The sequence below is a fragment of the Homalodisca vitripennis genome, unplaced genomic scaffold (assembly GCF_021130785.1).
Source record: "Homalodisca vitripennis isolate AUS2020 unplaced genomic scaffold, UT_GWSS_2.1 ScUCBcl_58;HRSCAF=869, whole genome shotgun sequence".
Taxonomy (NCBI): domain Eukaryota; kingdom Metazoa; phylum Arthropoda; class Insecta; order Hemiptera; family Cicadellidae; genus Homalodisca; species Homalodisca vitripennis.
Genome location: NW_025776175.1, coordinates 34,464 through 55,845, shown reverse-complemented (window position 1 = coordinate 55,845; position 21,382 = coordinate 34,464). Strand labels below are relative to the sequence as shown.

General features: G+C 34.2%; 2 protein-coding genes across 2 annotated transcripts; both read right to left on the bottom strand.

The window, feature by feature from the left end:
- Nucleotides 1-3,359: 3,359 nt before the first annotated feature.
- On the bottom strand, nt 3,360-5,033 carry LOC124370214 (piggyBac transposable element-derived protein 4-like). The gene is made up of 2 exons (XM_046828504.1): nt 4,836-5,033; nt 3,360-4,169 (listed from the first exon to the last, which is right to left on the bottom strand). Exons 1-2 carry the CDS (start codon nt 5,031-5,033, stop codon nt 3,360-3,362), a joined length of 1,008 nt encoding a protein of 335 aa, XP_046684460.1.
- A 14,799-nt stretch (nt 5,034-19,832) lies between these two features.
- Nucleotides 19,833-20,958, bottom strand: LOC124370210. The gene is made up of 2 exons (XM_046828500.1): nt 20,667-20,958; nt 19,833-20,498 (listed from the first exon to the last, which is right to left on the bottom strand). The coding sequence occupies exons 1-2, from the start codon at nt 20,768-20,770 to the stop codon at nt 19,937-19,939; spliced, it is 666 nt and encodes a 221-aa protein (XP_046684456.1). The 5' UTR covers nt 20,771-20,958; the 3' UTR covers nt 19,833-19,936.
- Between the last annotated feature and the right edge of the window lie 424 nt (nt 20,959-21,382).

Genomic DNA, 21,382 nt, shown 5'->3' with positions numbered 1-21,382 from the left:
TAAAAGAGAGGATTCGTTTAAGAAAGCGAAGAGCTTCACAATTATAGCCTCGTTGTCGCCCAGGAGATCAGTTAACGAAACTGGCAGACGGAATCTTGTGAAGCGAGGGCACATGTTCCACGTGTCGCAGACTGGAGGATTCTCTCTTTTCATGAGGAAGCCGTGAGTCAGCAGTGTGTGACCTAAACACAGGCGACACAACACCACCACCTCACGACGTTTGCTGCGGCTGGCTGTATGTACCCCATGGTTTCACACAGACTTTAATACGGCGCAGCTTGTTATTCCCAACTGCCCCCCACTCAGAACTACATTTTTCTTTTATTTTAGCCTTCATCACCAGGGTAATGTCGGATGCCATAATCCGGGTAGTAAAAGGCTGAAGTTCCAGTGCATCCTTCGCTCCTTCATCCACCAGCTCGTTTCCCGGAATACTAACGTGACCCGGTACCCAAACAAAAACTACGTTGACGCCTTCAGATTGTAGTGAATGTATGGATTTCCATATATCCCAAACTATTATGTTCTTTGAGAACATATCACTGATACCCTGTAAACTACTGAGGGAGTCTGTACAGACCACTAACCTCCCAGTTCTAGACCAAGTGATGTTGAGGGCCTTCTCTATACAATTGCTTATACAATTGAAAGTATTAACTGTATGTTACTTATTTATTCTTGCCATATTATTGCATGTTAAAAACATCTTAATAAAATAATTTTTAATAGTCCTATAAAAATTCTTTTTTCCAGACAAGTATCGTGATCTTAGAGTTAGCTGTAATCCTAACCAGTTCACAAAATAGTTTTTATAGATAGAAATTAAATTGCATATCTGCTGTATAATCATATTAATTGCTTCTAAAGATAAAGTTGAATTTAAGAAAAGTTTTAAAATATTTCTATAAGTCTAGCTATATAGTGTTGATGATTTTGTAGAGTCTATTATGTAAAACCAGTTATTATGCTACAAACGAATGACTATTCACAATATATTATGAAGGTTGTGGCATAATGTAAACTATTGGTAATAAATTAAGAATTTTGATGATACCTTCAAGTTATTAATTTGTAATTGCCATATTATGATTCTGATTATACAAAGCACAATAATTTACTTACAAGTCTTTTGAAATTTTTAAACGTTCATAGGGGTGTGACAAATAAGTTTTGAAAGTTTGGTCTCTTTATTTATACCTTCCAGTTGAAACTACACTGGGTATAGCAAATCTGATGAGTCAATAAAATCTGGGTAACATTATGGATGTCTAGGAGCGCTAAATCACTAACCATAAATGCCAAGATATTGGAGTGCAAAGATAGATCGATATGTCCTAATCTACTGTGGGAAATGGCTGTTGAAGCTAGTGAGGTTCCCTAGGTGTTAAGGGCTGTTGCTAGCCTAGTGTAAGGGTGTGCCACTCCCTGCCTGTATTGACTGGAAAGGCTGGTACAGAGCTGGCTTCCCTTTTCTTCTACAGAAACATAACTGATATTACGAAATCCTCCCTCATAGATCTTGACAGGAAACGGCCCCTCCGCCAACCTTACCCATCCAGAATACTCTGGAAACTAGGTATCTTTATGAGTAAGTGTAATTTCTCAGTTTCTTGCCCTAGAACAAAAACAAAAGTATATAACAAAACATTAAAATCAATTTAACAGTACAACTTTTATTTTTCATTGTTTTACTAACACTTTCAAATTTACATTTATATAATAGTACTTAAATCTACAATTAGTCTGATATGACACTTATTGGGCTTATGTATAAAGCAAAAATGTTATAATGACCTATAAAAAAATCCATTGCATTTTTTGGTAACTTTGCTACTTTTTTGTAAAATTTGGTGTACAATAAATTCACTTTACGTATTTTATATAGTAATTTCCTATCATCTTATTGAATGATGAATTCTACGACTATTGGATAGTTTGGTTTTTTCTAAGAAAATTTTGGTACTCTACCAGGCAACTCAATAATTGTGGTTTTGTACTTAAAATTGCTCAACAACCACTAATTTTTGTTATGTAATTTTTTATGTAATAATGCTATTGTTTGCATTTAAATGTTTATGTTCTGCATACTTTAGCAAAAAAGTGTAACTTTACTTAACAACAATTTGTGACAAGTCATTTTGACATATTGATATACGCAGTAAAAATTACCACATTTTCAGTTTTTGGTTCGTTTGCTATTGAAAATGAAGGTTATTTAGTAGTCATAAAACAATTAAATTTCTTGTAAAGTTAAATAAATTATCCTGTTATTCACTGTTACGAATAGTAACACAAAAAAATGTGCGGGCAGGATTCTCTGACAGTTTTATAAGTTATAGTTAAATGTTAACAATTACTGAGTGTATAAAGAATTAATTTACACATAACACTAAAGGATCCAACAAGTGATACATCTACAAAATATTTTCCTTCATAATAAATACTATTTATAGGCCTAGATTGCTAACTAAAACATCAAGTTTCACAACCAGTCAAATCTGGTATAGGTTTATTCACGGTAAATTTACGATCACCTTCGTTGTCAAGGATAAAATTCAATGTTGGGATCATTGGGTCAATGACCAAGCAACTGTGCATCAAATTCTTTAAATTGTAAGAATGAAGTTGGTGAGATGAGAGCTCATTCACTACACATTTTAAGTGATTATTTAGATCGTAATACTCAGTTGTCCACACATTACATCAAGCACATGTAACAAATTATATAAAATATAACTAAGAAAACGTATAAGATCTTTTACTTCCCAGAAGGAAGTGGTAGTCAGTACAGAATAAATGCATTTTTTAACAATTGCAAGCACAAGACAGATTTTAATCTACAGGCTGAATAGCACTTTTTTGCTTCATATCATGGGGGAAATGCCTGTGATGGGGAAGGGGAACAACCACACATAAGGCCACTTGAAACAGTTTACAAAGATTTATAAAAGATCAAATCGAAAATATAGACCACATGTATGCCTTTTGCAAGGGAAATATTAACACATTCACTGCTGCCAGAAAATACGTAAAATACAAGCCCATGCTGAAAATATTTTTTTTAGGTTTTACTTACCATTATTATGTGGAGACTTCATATGCACCATCAATGATGTGTATATGTCCATATATACATATATACAGCAACAATATAGTAGCGGCACCGGAAGGTGCCGGCCGCACTCGGCAGGTCAGATGCCATTGGACACCCGACGGTGTCAGTCGCGTCCGTCACTTTCCACGCACAACACTTTTCACTGTTCAAATTGTTTACAGTATTCATTCATTTGTAACCGTCATACACACAATTATATACAATATTTACAATATTTCCACTTTTTCCTGCCTCATTTTCTTTCCTACTCATGATACTTGTCGAAGCATCTCAGTGCACATAGGCCAGGTTCGCCAGGGCACTGGGCACAAAAGAAAAGGGTCATGGTTCTTTTCTTTGTCTTTGAGCATTCTCTGCATCGTTTTCTCTTCATCCTTTCTCCTGTGTTGTCAGGTGTGTCCATTTTTGACAATACGTGTCTGACAGTTGTTTGTTGTCTAGGCCGGAGTGGAGGTGTGATTGCGTTTGCTGCAGGCAAAAGCATGTTGATGATGGACAATCTAAAGTGGTACAGCGATCTTTTCCTTGGGTTGGTTTGTAAATAAAGTTTGAAGGAGTTCACCAACAACGTCTGAAGGAAATGGACGAAGATCTTTTTGTACCAGCGAATTGATTTGTGTTCGAAGGCATAATAGCTCATAAGCTGATCATTTCGGTCCACACCCTTCATATGGGCGTTGTACTGTATTATGGGCAGAGGCTTTTGGCGAGGTTGGTTATACCTATTCATTGAGATTGCCCAATCATTCTCAAACTCTGTGGATAGGTACAACACCTGACGCTTGTCGCACCATTTTGCTATCAAAACACCATTGGCGTACCGTTCTGCCTTTTCTCCTCTGGCAAGACGAGCTGTCTTGAGATCTAGCGGAACATGCTTTCGGTCTGAGCGCATTGTGCCGGTGCAGTAGGTTTTCTCACTCAGTAACTCGGTTGCAAGGGGGTAACTGATATAATAATTATCCATATACAATGAATGGCCCACCCCAAGCATTCCCCTCATCAAATACTTGACTACTTTGCTAGCATGACCTTTTCCTCCAAGTTCACCTCCCTTCCCAGAATACACAGTGAAACTTACACAAAGTCCATCCGGTTCACATAACGAGTAAATCTTGATACCATATTTATGGCGCTTTCCTTGAATGTATTGTCGAAAGTGCAGACGTCCTCTCCATAGCACCATTCCTTCATCAATCGACAACTCTCGACTTGGGTAGTAGATGGTTTTCATCTTTTGATTGAAATAGTCAATCAAAAGCCTGACTTTGTAGAGGCGATCATCAGGTACAGTCTCTTCGTCACTTTCATAAAAATTTAAACATCTTAGGATCAGGAGAAATCTGTCTCTGCTCATTTGGGATCTCACGAATCCAAAATTAAACATACGATCAGTTTTCCAGTAATCGTTTAGACGATTGATTTTTACAGTTCCCATGTGAAAGATTAGCCCGAAAAATTTTTTCAGTTCAGCCACTGTCAGTTCCTGCCAATTATTTATTCTTGATTTTATTTTGAGGTTAGGGGAAAATAATATTTCCCAGGCATTTTTGTTAGTGGCAGACACAATTTTTTCCAACAAGGTATCATCAAGTAGTAAAAAAAACCAATCGATAGGATCGTTTGTTCCGGGGGCAGGTACAAGCAATTTGTTTTCTTTTGTGAAGGGAATTCTTCGCATACCTGCAGTACGAAGTGACCATATTGGGTCAGAAATCACTTGATCAGCTTCCTGGTCATCCGTGTCCTCATCCTCGATGTCCACAGGCGCCACCACATTGACAATAGGCGGCGCGTCAAGCTGGGCTTGGTCAATGTCACTCTCCGGGCCGGCAGACGCCACAGAATCGTCAGAACTACTTTCCACATCACTCTCACTCAAATAGTGTCTTATTTGGCTAGAACTAGGACCATCCATTGTTCACAACGAAGTTCACAGCCCCTACAACTATAACAATACACCAAACACACAGATTAGTCGATGAACTCAACCCGAACCACGTGGAACAACAAACAAGGGTACTCTACACGCGGCGCGAAATATACCTTCCTCACGCAGAAGCTGAAACAGCACTGACGTTGTGAAATCTAGAAGGTGGCGTGACACCGTCCGGTGCCGAACGCACCCGAGGACACCCGAAGCGCGGCACCGTGCGGTGCCAGCCGCATTCAATGTGTTAAAGGCATAACTTACATTAGTGTTATCCGGAGGCCACTATTTTTGGAACAGTTTTCTTACTGGGGACCTAAAAACATTATATCATTAGAAAGAGCAGACTTTGTTTGACTAGAAAATTACATGTCATTATGACGATTGGTTTCATTTTCTGCGTCTCAAAAGAAAGCGATGTCAGTGAGAATTAGGCCACTTGTTCCTATCTACTTTTTGTTAAGATGTGATATAAGTAGGTTTAGATTAAGTTATCATAAATAGGTTACTAACATTACCAAAATTAAAGCTAACATTTACAAGCACACACGTAATCAGAGTTCGAATTTATATACTATCTCAAGGGATGTTTTTCTCTTTTTGTTGTTTTGAAGTGCAGGGTGGCGCCACCTCAGCCTGCACTGATGGTCAGTGGCATTTCTGATCAGTACATCACCCAACGTGATCTGATGTAAGAAAAGTTGGACAATCTAGGATGTGATCTGAGGTCGGGAAAGTACTGATTGATCAGAAATGTGCATAGTCATCAGTGTAGGATAAGACCACCCAACTCGCACTTCTGGCAAAAAGAGAAAAACATCCTTCAAGATTGTACTCAGACTCAAGTTCAGATCACATGAGTGCTTTTAAATGTTGACTTTAACTTTTTATATTTATAGTAGGTACTCATGTATAGCAAAACAGCAGATGGGGACAGAGTGGCCTTCTCTACTTATAGGTCCTTGGCGAGGAAAACTGTCAAAAAAAGTTTAAAATGTTAAATATAATAAATAGTGGCATTCAGATGATGCTAAAGTACCCTTAAAATAAAAAAAAAGAAGACATTCAACGTTCTTAAATATAAAGAGACACTTAAACACATGTTTGAAAACGGTTTGAAAACCAAAGGACGAGAAAATTTCATGCAGCTCAGAAAATGTTGTTAGATGTTATATAACATCAGATCACTGGACTACAAACATTGTGCCCTTAACTGTACAAGTAAATGAAAAATTGCATGTATATATGTTGGATTGTGGTGGTTAGCTCAGAATAAACATATCAGCTTACAAAATAACGATTCTAATGTAAACTTTTACAACCCAGCAAGATCACACTCACTGTTTAAAAAGGCTACTAATGATAATGTTTAGATTCTTAATAAAAAATACTATAAGAAAAATATAAGTTCTTGAAATAACCAAAGCAACAGGAAGATCATAGCCTATCTACCAAAAACTGTCAGAAGAAATAAGTACGCAACTGAACAATCATTTAGGGTAATTAAAACAGTGTAGGATGTCAAATTGTACAGATACTTTTACTATAATCATTAAACTAAAATATTGTGATAAAATCTCTTGTTTAGTTTTAAAAATTAACTTAAGTAACAAAAAGATTACTGAAAACCAAATGTAGAAAGCTAAACCTAATATTGTTTTAATCTACTGAACTACAAGTGTAGGGGCTTTAAGCTTTTTGAAAACTCTTCCATTTTGAATACGTGTTCTAAGTGTATCATTTATTGATCTTTTTAAATTCCTTTTTAAACTTGGTCTAATCAAATACCAAGATTACAATATTTACCATAGTTTTACTGTCTGTCCACTGATGCATATTGTTTGCAAAAATCAGATATTTTATTTTGTCTCATCATATGTTATGCCTAAAAATCTCAGTATTTTGAAACAATGTCGATCCATTTTGTTTTGTTACATTAGCACACTGTAACTACAACTAATAGCTTGTTTGGTTATTGTTTATATTTTGCAATGTGCTCAACTTTTATCAATTTTCTGCTTAAGTTCTCAATATTTACTGTTCCAACTATTTACAGTAGTTAAATGAGATTTTAGTTCAGCCACTAAGTAGTGAAACAAGACAGTTTTCATATTTCAGAAGTAGACAGATATTTGGACAGTGATATTGAAATAAGTGACAGCAAACCAAGTAGTGGCAACGTTATTATTCAACACAATAAACAAGTATCTGCTGATTGTTTACACTTTAGAAAAAAAGAAAATTTTAATTTATTGTGATTACCTTACACGTAAAAACATCAAGGTAATGAATGAAATTAGTACTCTAATAATGATGTAACTAAAAGGGCTAGATTAGTTGATCTTGATTGTGATGAAGCATAACTGTGCCTATTGATTGTATTAGGCCTACATGCATTCCATATTAAAGGGAGCCTGAGTGTGAAAAATTAATTTTATTTATTTAATAGTAAATATTATGAATAATGCTACAAAAATCCATAAACTTTTTTCAAACATATGTATTTTTTTTTATTTTTCCACTAATTTCCCAGTTTTTACTACTCTTCTGTGAACTAACATCATTGTATTTGAGAGTGTAATAAAGACAGTCAGGTTGGCAATAACTTTTTCAGGTTGTATATCAGCTGCTGATTGTTGTTATGATGTTAATGGATTGGCAGTGACAACCTCTTTGCTTCATGATCATCATTAACCCTTTGAGTGCCACATGAAGTGGTGGAGGTCATGCAGCCAGTGCCAATCATTTGTGACAGGCCATTGCCCTCAGTTCCAAGCACTATTTTTATGTTACTGCAGTATTTTACTAAAAAATTAACACCTTCCTTAAAGAGTAACATAATGGGACACTTTTTTCTTTATTATTTAGGGCAAGATACAGGCTACAAATTGGTATATATATATATATATATATATATATATATATATATATATATATATATATATATATATATATATATTGACCATAAATTAAAAAAATATATTTATATATGTGTAAACAAAAACAAAAAAATGTGTTAAGATACAAAAAGTATTTATTTATTTTTGTTTTATGAGTTTTATGTTCCCCATGTTAGTTGGAATACATGTACTAAGTTTTATAAAAATACATTTATATATAACTGAGTTTTGAATTTTTTTTATATATTGCTGCAAAATGCATGAAAACGCTTACTCTTGTTCATGTAAAATATATTTTACTAGTTTTAAGAAATTAAATCAAGGTAGATTATATAACTGTCATTTATTTATTATAAACAGGCTTAAATTAATTACTTTGGACTTATTTCATTAGGCCTATTATACTAAATCCTTCAGATGAAATAACTGAGTGAGTGTTTTTATCATAAGAATGAATTAATGTATTTTTGCGGTCAGATTCCGTTATATGCCCCCAACGCTTAAACTTTTTTCAATGAACTTAGAACGTTATAAAACGATGTAGTTGAGTAACAGAACTAACATTCCATCAGTCAACAAGCATTTCCAGGTATTACGATCGGTATTGTTGTCGCTGTTATCTTGTCTTTCTCGAGAATCCCGATTACAGCAGGCCGCGCAGCATCACATGATTATTTAAGTTTAGGTTAGTTTAGTTAAATTAGCGTTGGGGGCATAATGTTAGTTTTGTTACTCAACTACATCGTGTTATAACGTTCTAAGTTCATTGAAAAAAGTTTAAGCGTTAGAGGCATATAATGGAATCTGACCTATTTTCGCTTAAGGGCGATCTATTCCTTTTACTCATTTCGGCAAACTATATCTTATTCAATAATGAAATTGAACTGAAGTAATAAAAGTAGGAAACTTTTAAAACAAAATGTCAACACAGCCACACTAGACAGCTAGAAAAAACAACTGAACGTAAACAAAACGACTGCAGCGTGACAATAGGTGGTTCGTGCCACAGCCTTTTAGATATCAGCTACATAAAAATATTGTATATTATATATACAAAATATCACTATGTGAATTATGTCGTACATTTCTTGGACTTTAATTTGATACGTTTTACGATATCATACGTCAATATTTAGCAACAGAATGACCAATATTGGAAAGGCCGATCTAGTCGGCCCTTGGCAATTTTCGTCAATACCATCGGGCCGATTACATTGGCCCTTGGCACTATGCGGAAATGTTGCTAGGCCGATTAAATCGGCCCTTGGCACTCAAAGGGTTAAAGGTAATTATTAACCACCATTTCTTAAAATAGTTGTTTTTGTTTAGAATGTTTGCCTGTAACACCCGTTACCATTGAAAACTTTATCTCACAATCAAACTAAACAACTTGGATTTCTAATTTTCTTTAAAAGTAAGGTTATGTTTAATTGGAACAACATTATCAATTAAAAATTTCAGAATATGTACATTTAGTTTGTTAAAATAAGGTAACGGGTGTTACAAGAAATGTGGTAACGGGTGATACTAATTATTGTAAACCTAGATTTTGTCTTTATTTCAATTTAAAGTTATCATTATACTCAAAAGTTACTTTTAACTAGCTGTAAAGATAACCAAGGCTTCAGTTTACATCCATTTCTAATTAAATTATGTAAGAAAAGAGTAAAACTAAAACTTGTTTATAATAAAATTACAGTTACCATGCCAAAGTTGATTTAAATCTATATATACCTATCCAAATAACAAAATATGCATGGGGCTACTTGCACTTTTAAAATTGAGTTGGTATAAATATGGCTAATGGCTATAGCTAATCCATAATGTTCTTTTTTCAATTTACTTATTTAGAAAATACATAAATGAGGTAGTTACATTCAGAAAGGATTGAGTTCAACATACAATACAGTACAGTTTCAAGAGTACAGACTACTTAATTAAATGTAAAATGATTTGTTTTCCTACATATAGGTTTATTTTCTCTACCTAAAATCACATCAAATTTTATATTTACAACCTCTAATACTTTTTTTTTCTTTCCAGAAAATGCCGCCCATTGACAAGAAAATGTTGATGAGACCTTATCGTGATCGGCTGAAAGCTGACAAAGACAAATACCAGCAGCATTTATCAAATGAAAGGCAGCGTGAGAAGGACGGAAGACAATTAAATAAAAGAAAAAGATGATGAAAAATTATTGCTTGAAAGACGTAAACGTGTCCTTGAAAGAGTGAGGAACCATCGAAACAAACTTTAACTTAACTCTGCAGCATCCATAAATGATACATCTCCGATTGGCAGATACAAGTGCTGGCAATCCTTTGGAAAAGCCATTAATAGGTTGAAAAAAACCTGCCAAACAGCCCCAGCAAAAAAGTGCTGTTGTGAAAACACTTGCTCTTATAGGAATGAATTTAAGAGAGGATTTAAATAAATCTGTTCGTCTACCACACAGAGTACTGTCTGAAGAACATAAGAAGTGTATTAGAAATTTTTGTTGCAGTGACACTATTAGCCGACAGGCCCCTGGGAAGCAACATGTGAAGTCTGTGAAATGTGAAAAAACTGGCAAGAGAGTGAACATGCAAAAAAGGCATTTAATTATGACAATAAAAGAGGCGTTTAAGGAATTCAAGCTTAAGCATCCTGAGATTGTTGTGAAGAAATCTCTGTTTTTCTATCTTTGCCCGAAACATGTCCTTCCCGTTTTTCAAATGCAACACAATGTGTGTGTTTGTAAATATCACAGCAATGTGAATTTCCTATTGGAAACTATTTCAAAGATTCATACAGCTTTTCCACCAAACCATAAAGAACTATTACAATACATAAGTTGTAATACATTAAATGAGACATGCATGCTGGGAAAATGCTCACAGTGTTAAGAAAGGCAAGTGAGTGACTTATTAATAAATTTTGAGAAAGAAAAGGAGATTTACTGGAAGAAATGGATTGATAAAGGAGGGATTCAGTTGACAGCCATGTTTGGACAGCAATGAAAGGGGATAGAAAAGTTCACATTGAAACAGCCAAAGATTTTCACAACCATGTCGTCAATAAAGTAAATGGGATTAAAAGTTTTTATGTGGACAAAAGTGAAGTTCTGGAAAATGAATCTTTTCTCCAAACCTACTGGCAAAATGTTTTGCCAATCCAAAATATTCAGTCGAGCCATCATTTTAGAGTCTACGATTCGAACCACCTCTTAGTTGCAAAAACTTCTAAGTCATTGATGACCAAAATACAAGTTTTTCAAGTAACTGAGGAAGATAAAGAATAAGATGTTTCAGCTTGTAAAACAAGACTTCGATACAAAGACGTCTATTCAGACACAGACTACACCAGTGAAGAGGGGGTCCTTTCGTCAGAGAAGATTTTGTCTGCTTGCAGTATTAAAACTCCATCAGATTTGTTCTCTGGGATGTATGTTCTTGTAGAAGTTCCGTGCGAACAAGTGAGAGGTAAAAAATCTAAAGGAGGAAAAATGTACCGCTATGCAGCAATATGCCAAGGGTGTGTATTCAATGAGAACTATGTATCTGTTATGTTTTTGAAGTCTCATGGCTCCAATAGAATTTTTATAGCTGACAATGATGACATAAAACATGTTAGTTCTAATCACATTTTAGGTAAATTACCAAATCCTTCTGTAAAAACTAAGGGCCTATTCACAATTTTATATGAATTCAGTGAGGATGTACTAGAGAAATAGTCTCAGAGACCAATGACATACCCGTACTGGCATAGATGGCTTGACCTAAAGTGCTACTAGCAAGTAACACTGGTGTATAATGTTTAGTTGATATTTTATTAAAAAAAGATGTCAACATATCCTGTTTTACACTGTTTAATTGAAGGTGTGAAAGCTATCTAAGTAATAAAAGTTTTGCTTAGCTAATCTAAATATAAAACATGTAGTTTTAGTGTTCATTAGTTTGGTAGATAATAATTAAGAATATACCAGCAATATTGTATGGTTACGACAGATGAAAGACACTTGTTTTGGTTAAAAATGAGGGATGATCCCAACTCTGTAACACCCGTTACTTTGTATTTCAACCTAAAATACTTAAATAAATCTTTAATGTAGTAAACCTTGATATTTAGCACCAAAATTGTTTAATGCATTACCTTGTCAAATTAATAATCCGTCGCTTATACCATTCTTGAAATGTATTAAAGAGTGGGTATCTTCATTGCAGAATGTTGAATGTTTATTAAATGTATTTTAAGTACTGTTTTGATGTCCAGTTTTATTGTACAAAACTAGTGGGAGGGATATGCACTGTTAATGGCCATGGTTTAATAATAAACACTAATGCTGAAATAATATTTTTTCTTTGTATTGTGAGTTATGTATGTGTGGGTGTAGGAAATTGTACAATGGATAGTATTTTTTTTTTAATAGATGTAGACATAATGAGGATTATAATTTATAATTTATTTTATATAATTAGTGTATGTGTGATTTATTTGTTTATCTTGCAAGTATGAATCTGAATGAATTTTGTTGGAAAGAGGGTTTTAGGATTATGTTATAATTTTTGGAAATGTATAATTGTTGTTAGATCACTACTATTTCTATGAATTATGTAAACGCCTCAAAACAGGCTTTGCCTTGGTGACCAATACTTTGTTTCTCAGTATATGTATGTATGTATGTGTGGCATGAATGTAATGTGTCAAGGTCAGCCAGTACTGATATACTCTGTAATCCCGTGCTATGCAGAAGATTATTTTGCTATGTATGTGCTTTGCAGTTATATTTGTTGTATATTTGTATTGAATATGGTGTAATGTGTGCATATTTATGAGAAATAAATTTATTCTATTCTATTCGTATTCTATTATCTTGATGGTTATTATCTCAAATACTAAATATGTACTTTTTGATATTTTTGGACTTCATAACTCATAGAGTTTTAAGAAAATCTGTACTAACCTCATAGATTGTGTCCAATTTGTGTAACACCCGTTACTGCTGTAATTTGGTTTTATAAGGAGCATTTAAATAATTTATTAAAAGTTTATCCAGACATTGTGTTGTAATACTTTACCTCTATACATTATCTCACTAATTAATGGTTTAAACTAATCTATTTTGGTTTATTTTAACATATTAAGTGTCTGAATGTAACACCCGTTAATATGGAATGCATGCCTACATCTTCAAAAACTAAGCTTAGGCAAAACTAAGTTTTCACAGAAGTGACCGGAGAAATACACACAGTTTGAGAAGACTAGGACAAAACCGAAGTGAATTAAACATTTTCAGTATTTTCAGTTTTTTTTTTTTAAGTATTTTTCTTGTGCGCGGCATCACATGATTTGCACGGTACATAATTAATTGCCTTTTCATTACAATTCCATTTATATTTCTGATCAGCCCCTCTAGAATTTGATATTTTACTGATAGGTACTATCTCGAGGGATGTTTTTCTTTCGTCGACATCAGCGCGGGCTTCGGCAGCACCTTGGCCGGAGGCACTCGTCTCATTTCGATAACAAGTAATTAACACATTGAATCCCAAGCCGGGCTGTATCAATATCGTCAATGACCCAAGCCCGAGCTCAGACAGTCTATTTTTAGTTCGTGGAGACTGGTAATTCGCATTACTGACGTTTTAGAGGTTGTGTTATGTTTAGCAAGTCATATTAGACTAATTTTATTAGTCTTTGGTTATTTATAAACGGTTACAGGCAAAAAAATATTTAACAGAAATTGTGTAACAAACAGCTGATACGACGCCGAGTCACCAACTACGCAGTTGTCAGCTGGTGCCATGACGTCTGCACTGTTTACACTAGCTTTGTGTTTTACAGTGAATTATAAGTTATTTTAGCTACAGTTGTTTATAAAATTAGTATTTGGAGTGTTCAGTTAAGTTTTTATTATGTTATTTACCTTACATTAGTCATGAACTACGTATTTGTCTGCTAGTGTCGTGCCGTCTGTACTCTTTGTACGTCTACTCGCTTAGTGTTTTACAGTGAAATAAAAGTTGTTTTAGTTATAGTTATTTATACAGTTAGGATTTTGTGTTGCTCAAGTGTTGTTTTATTATGTTATTCAACTCACACGCGTAAAATGAGTAAATGTTTGGATCCCAAAACAACGAAGCTTATCGTTGATACATTGTATAATACAGAATCTGAAGATGAGAATTCAGATTTTGATAATGTGGAACCTAATGGTGTGCTAAATAATAATAGAAATATGGTTTTTTGAAAAGATAAGTGAGTTTATTGACGACTCTGGGTCTGAATGGGAGTTTGTGGATGATGAAGATGCCGATCCCGATTTTGATGTTACTTGTACAACAGACAATATAAGTTATGATTCTGATAATTTATGCTTTAATAAGACTGATAACAAGGTCCATCCAACAAGAGTGTGTAAAGTTTGTTCAGAGAAAACTAAACAAACCACAGGCAAATCTGGAAGAAAAGAAACTGTGTGGTTTTGCCCAGAGTGTGACACTGCCCTCTGCCTTCCTGAATGTTTCAAATTATTTCACACTAAAGCTAACTACTTGTAAATAGGACTACATTCTCTCTATTCAACTTTTCATCTGTGTTATTTACCTTGATTATAAATAAATATATCTGAACTACAACTTCTTGGCTTTATTTTGATGTGTAATATGTTATGGTTAGCTGAAAAGAATCATGAAGAAAAATGTATAAACAAACTTGTGCTTTATGTTCCAATTTTTATTCTTCAGCATTTTACACACTTTTTATGGACTCAACATTTTCATTGATTTCAAAAAAGTTGATATATTTACCTTCGATATATATACATATATTTGAACTACAACTTCTTGGCTTTATTTTGATGTGTAATATGTTATAGTTAGTAGAAAATAGTCAAGAAGAAAAATGTGCAAATAAATTTATGCGTTATGTTCAAATTTTTTTTTCTTCAGTATTTTACACACTTTTTATGGACTCAAGATTTGTATTGACTTCAAAAAGTTAAGTAGCATTTTTAATAGTTTTATTTATATTTTTCTGCTTTTTAATTTGATATATTGGTTGCTAAGAAACTATAACTTAAATTTTTTTACAATTTAACTAAAAAAAACCCTTGAAATGGCTGGGACAGCACATATAAATATTACTAAGAACCCGGGACTCAAAGTGTTAATTTGTAGCTCGAAATTAAGAAAAACATTGTTCATTTGGATAAAAATTCTGCTCATTTCAGTATTATTTTTCATTTACGTTTGCAAAGATGGCGACGCATCTGATGACGTCATCACAAGGTTGAATCATGGTCACAAAAGGTCACGTGACACTCGATGTGGATGTACAACATGGAAATATTACTCCGCCTGTGAACAGTTGTTACATTTTTTATGTTCTAGAACTTTGTTATTTCTCTTCCACCCCATCAAACCTTAATTTTTTTTGTTCTATAGGACGATTCCAATAAGTTAATAAAGAAAAACTCGTATTTTTCCACTCCGGCTGTTAATATGATAATTACCATTTTATTAGTTTATCAGTCTAGGCTGCAGTATAATAAGCGGCTACCAACACAATCAGATAATGATTCAAATCATTGATATTCATGACCATACAACCGACTGAAAGCAAAATGTCGGACCAAATAACGTAATAGATATCTGTTTCAAAGAACAATATGGTTTTGCTTGTTTTCAATCTTAGAAATTAATGTATAAATAACAAAGAAACCCCCGATTCCTCTAGATTGTTGAGACTTTTTGAGTTGTAACCTCAAATTTCAAACATATTACCATTTAATGTGCAATTATGGACCACAACCCCCTAAACATTCTTTGAGAATGGAAACATAAGCTACTATCTTAAGAAATTGATAAAAGAGGTTTGAGATTGTTATAGCTCATGTGGCTAAAGTAAAGTGCAAACTAATTGTTATTCCGGTATTTATTTACAATAGCGTGACCATGGAAAATGGACTTTTTTCATAAGTTGGGCATTTATAGCCAAGTATTATTATCACAGGTGCATATAAACTGAGGGGAAATTATATTATTGTATTATATTGATGCCTTTCGGGCATTATTGCGTTAAGGAGCAGGGGCATCACGTGATCTGGGATTCGACTTTTGCAGGCTCGAGTTAATTTTTTTTCTAAAAGAGCAAGCAGTGCGCAGACATCGTTGACAGGATTAACGTACTTTTCAGCATCATTTCACTCACTTATCACTTACCTTAATGAACATCCAACACAAAGGTGTGCCATTACCACTACTGAACTAGGAGGTTAAGAATAGACACGGAGGAACAAAATAGTTGAAAATGGCGTCCCTTCTTTATTTGAGAGAGCCGCGGAGTAATACCAAACTGTCAAATATGGATAGTGTTGCCAGAGGTACTGTCAAAAACAGTTTTCAGAGGATTTCAAAAAATCGTAACTCCTTTTGATTTTCGTTGCCGACGAATTTTTTCTTCACTATTGTTTTCAGGAAAAGAAAATGAACATACCTTTCCATGGTCACGTTATTGTAAATTGATACCGTTATTCCATATTAACAATCATTCAAGTGTTGGACACTTATACTGCACTGCAGACTTAATAATGCCCAAATGCTTAGCACTGAACACTGCAGACTTATTAATGCCCAAATGCTTAGCACTGGCTGTGCCTTCCCTCTTTCAATTTAGTACTTTAAAGGCATTAAAGGCTTAAGGACTAATATGATTTCTAGCTAGGCTATTTATAAAACCAACTATGATACAAGGTAACTTTAACTTAACCTAGATACCTCTTGACCAACTTTTGTAGTATCTTGAGATAGCCATTAGTAGAGTTTGTAACAGTTTTAGTTTCAAGTGGAACTAAAACACAATTCAATTAATCAACATTTTAACCCTCTGGTTAGCATTTCCGCTAAGAAAACAATACAACAGTAGTGATAAAATGCCAATAGCTTCCATCTGTATTACATTAGAATTAGAAAATAGTAAAGTAAGAATAAAATATTATATTAACTATACACGTAAACAACAAGAACCAGCAATTCCAGCCATTGCATAAACAATTTTGGAAGAAGTGAGAATGTGAGATATGAGATGGAGGTGACTGGCGAGACGCGGAACAATGAACTTTTTTGTACCTTGATGGTGCCACTTAGGACAGGCTAGGCGCGAAACCAAAAAGCCTCCTTCACTTCTTACTCTTTGTCTTTTTATTTATTGTGGTTACCTTGAGATAACAAACATCACTACTAATCCTATGGACTAAGAATAGTAAGGGAGACATCAGGACCAAAAGACGTCACAGGTCCATGACGCCGAGTTGTAGTTTCCTAAAATATCTTCAACAAATACAGCAGGCGAAGTAAAAATGATTATATGTTCTTTTATAGGAGACACGTTTATTGTTTAGACCCAATACTTTCGTTACAACTCGTTGGAAAACATTATACTTTTCATAAACAATAAAAATCTTGTTTAGCCATTTTGTTTCATATGAAAGTATGTTATTGGTCAGTCAGTCAACCGGCACTTTAGACACTTCCTATCACGTATTGCGAGAAATAGAAAAATTAATGTATTAACGATAAATTAATGTAAATTCTATCACAATGCAGGCAAAAGGAAATAACCTTTTCCTGGAGGATAAATTCACGTCGCTTATTTCTACATCCTTTTTTGACAGTAAATATTCTCGTAATATTCACTTGATCGGTCATGCCTTTGATTTTGTAAAGAATAGACCTTGCACCCGTAAATATATACGTATATATTTATTTAAATGAGTATGTATCAATAGTTTCCTTTCGATACGAAAGGTATCGCGATCGATATTATCATGATATCGTAAACAATTTCTAAGGTACGGAAAAAGTACTTTCTTTTTCGTCTTTAAAACATAAATTGATTATATTCTTAGACGTATAACTATTTTATAATTCAATCCATACGTACATTATACATCACATTATACATTCAATTATCCATACATTATATTTTGGTCAATACAATCACAAATAGAACACAGCTCAGTAGCTCTTATTAAGGCAATTAAAATTGAACTATAAGTTAAAAATTTTTCCTGTTTGCTCCGCTTACAGAATGAAGAAGATAAGAGGCGCGAACCCGTTGGTTATGTTTGTCGCCTGTCGGTCTGCGTTCACGTTGTTAAGAATTGTCTTTTGTAGTAGAAAGCAGAATGTAAAAAGTAAGAAAAAGTACAAACGAAAGAAAAAATTGTTCAGAAGGGAAGAAAGTCCCAAAGATAAGATGAACTATCAGAACAGAAAGGCTTAATAGACGTATCAGCTGTAATCTTAAAATGCGGTAGTATAGGATAGAATAGAATAACTTTATTGATCTCAAGGACATAAACATGAATCAGATCTTGTCAGTCATACTACAGATAAAACAACTATACTAAAGATAAAACAACATAAAACAATAGTGCATTTCATAGCATACAAAGCAAGTCAAAAAATACAAGCAAATAATATATAAAATAACAACAATGTTTGTGCAAAACAAGTCAAACTGTACAAGCATTAAAACGTATCTAAATAGAGGATATTTACACAAACTCTACGTCAGCAACATTTGATTCATAAAACTCACACAGCCTATAGAACGGATTTGCAATCAACCAGGCATACATTGTTTTCTTAAATCTTATAAAACTAACATGCTAAGCACTCTGAGACAAACAGTTAAAAAGCTTCATACTTGCAACCTTATGAGCATTTAATACTTTAAAGAGCCTGGTGAAATGTCTAGCAATTTTGCTAGTGTTTCTTGTTTAGTGTGGCGTAGGGTAGGTTTTTCTTTACATGCTAAAGCAGGGGAAAATAAACATACTAACAATAGTGAGAATACCCTCTTGGATAAAAAGTGGTCTGCAGTGAGATCTGAAATCAGCCTTTGCAATAATTCTGATAGCTTTCTTTTGTACTATCAAACAAAATACTGTTTACTCTACAAGAATTTCCCCACAAAAGCAAACCATATGAGAAGATACTTTGAAATAAAGCGATCTATACCATTTTTAAATAGTCTTTAGAAACTAATGGTCTTAAATGTCTTAACAAAAATACAACTCTACTTAATCTTTTTAAAACATGCTCGACATGCACATGCCAGGATAAATTGGGATCCAAAAAAATCCCAAGCAGCTTCACACTCTGAGTAAAATCACATTTCCTATCATCTGCCGGATGGACTTGGGAGTGCCGTTGGCCGACGGCCACACTCACCGTTTTTGTCGCTGCGTCAGAATCGCATGCGACGATGACGTTGCGTCAGAATCGCAGACATGGGCCACACTCGCCGTCAAAAACGCAGATCTCAGTGGCAAAGATGTCTTCTCTAAGTGAAGCAGACTTATTACTAGTGTTAGCTGTTAGATCTTATTTGAAAAAGAAAAGAAAGAGAAGATTTGGTATTCATCCAATGAACACAGTGCGTTTGAGCCAAGGCCAGTTTTATACATTAATGAGTTTTTTGCGTAATGATAATGAAAAGTTCTTCTCTTATTTTCGAATGAGTGCCACATCGTTTGATGAACTATTAGCTCTAGTGAGAGATGATCTGTCAAAACAAGACACCAGACTACGTCTGAGTATACCAGCAGAGGAACGCTTAGCTGTAACTTTGAGGTACGTAACAAAATGTGACAATTACTCTGATATTATAATAACATTTGACAAAATATATTAAATGCTTCAACGTTATCAATTATTCCACGTTCCTACTTTATATTGAAATGGAAAAGGAAAATTTAAGGAGGCGAAGTTCAGTCGTCTCTACCACTTAACCTCAGAACAAATTTCATGTTATTATAATTTTAAATCCATTACTTTAATAGTTATTTGTAATAGATTATAATTGTATTTGTTGTTGTAGGTAAATGAGATAGCAAAATATCAAATCAAACAAGTAATATTTGTAATGCAAGAGGTTATGTAATCTTACATTTAAATAATGCAGTAAAAATAATTAACACTTTTGCAATGAAGGTGTCCAGTCCAATTACAATTCTTCAAAAACACTAAACACATCCGAATTATTGTTACTAAGCGATTCAGAGGGTGTAGGGGACTGAATGTTAGCCTGGCGCTCTCTTGGAGAAGCATCCGTCCAATTAGGGTAGTTATATTGGGGATGATTAGGGACGTTTGGTAGCTGCTGCCACTGGTGACTTGAGTGGGCAAAAAATGCAGGGGGAGGGTTATAGCGTTCTACTGCCAAGGCTTGCTGCATAACTTCCGTAAATTTCATCCGAACCCACAATTTTTTGTCAACAGGAAGGTTTTTTAACATAGGCAAAAAGGATAGTAGAAAGTGCTTATCAGCTTCTTCTTCTTCATCCGTTGGCTTGCTTGCATTTGTCAAATGTTTAAGTACGGCCATTTCAAAGGGAGTCTGTCGATATTTTTTGTTGATACGGTTAGGCGCTGCTTGGTTGGGCGCTACTTGGTTAGGTGTTGCTGGTTCTGAAGCAACTACCTCAGTCAAATCTTCGTTGTTTTCTTCAGTAGCCGCATTTTCGTTTCCAATGTCGGGTTGCTCATCAGGAACATTGGTGGTTGTCCTGCAAGAAAATAGCTCTTCACCATTGAGTTCAGGATAAAAGTTAAACTCTCAAATTTTTTACCTACAACAAGTTAAACCTGTTAAAAAAAACAAGTTGAAAAAGGTTAGGTTAGGTTAGGTTAGGTTAGGTTAACAGATTTGCTAATATTTTCTTATTAATTCTTACCTCCTGTCAGTGTTGTTCGCAGTGAGGAACAGCAGTTGATCGAAGTACACATACTTTTTCTTCTTCTTTTGGCTACTGCCACTAGGTAATTTCAAGTTTTTCATCTCCCTCGCAAAACAATCTCGTAGTGATCTCCATTTTTTTGCAATTCCTTTACTGTAATAAAGACAGTTTATGCAATTATATACTTTATCAAGGATACATGTTAGTAATGTAAATTACATTAACCAACCAGAAAAGTCCAAAAAGTTAGATTTGTTTCGTTTCAGGTGGGGGGGGTTGGGTTTTATGTTCAAGTCCCCAATAATAAACTTGAACAACTAACACAGTGTCTTATTACTGTGAGATAAAATATATTATATCTACAGATTTTGTTATTTGTTTCAGGTTTATTGCTACAGGAAACACGTTCAGATCTCTCGCGTTTGAATACCGAATTGGTAGATCGACTATAAGTAAACTCATCAGAGAAACTTGCACGGTTTTATGGGCTACTATGAAAGAAAAGTTTATGAAACTGCCAAATACCGAAGAATGGGAAGAAATTGCCAATGGCTTCAATACTCGTGCAAATTTTCCAAACTGCATGGGAGCCTTGGACGGAAAACATATCCGAATAGTGAATCCTCAAGGAAGTGGCTCGGAGTATTTCAACTACAAACAATTTTTTTCTGTTGTGTTGCTTGCTTTGGTTGATTCAAACTATTGTTTTACTG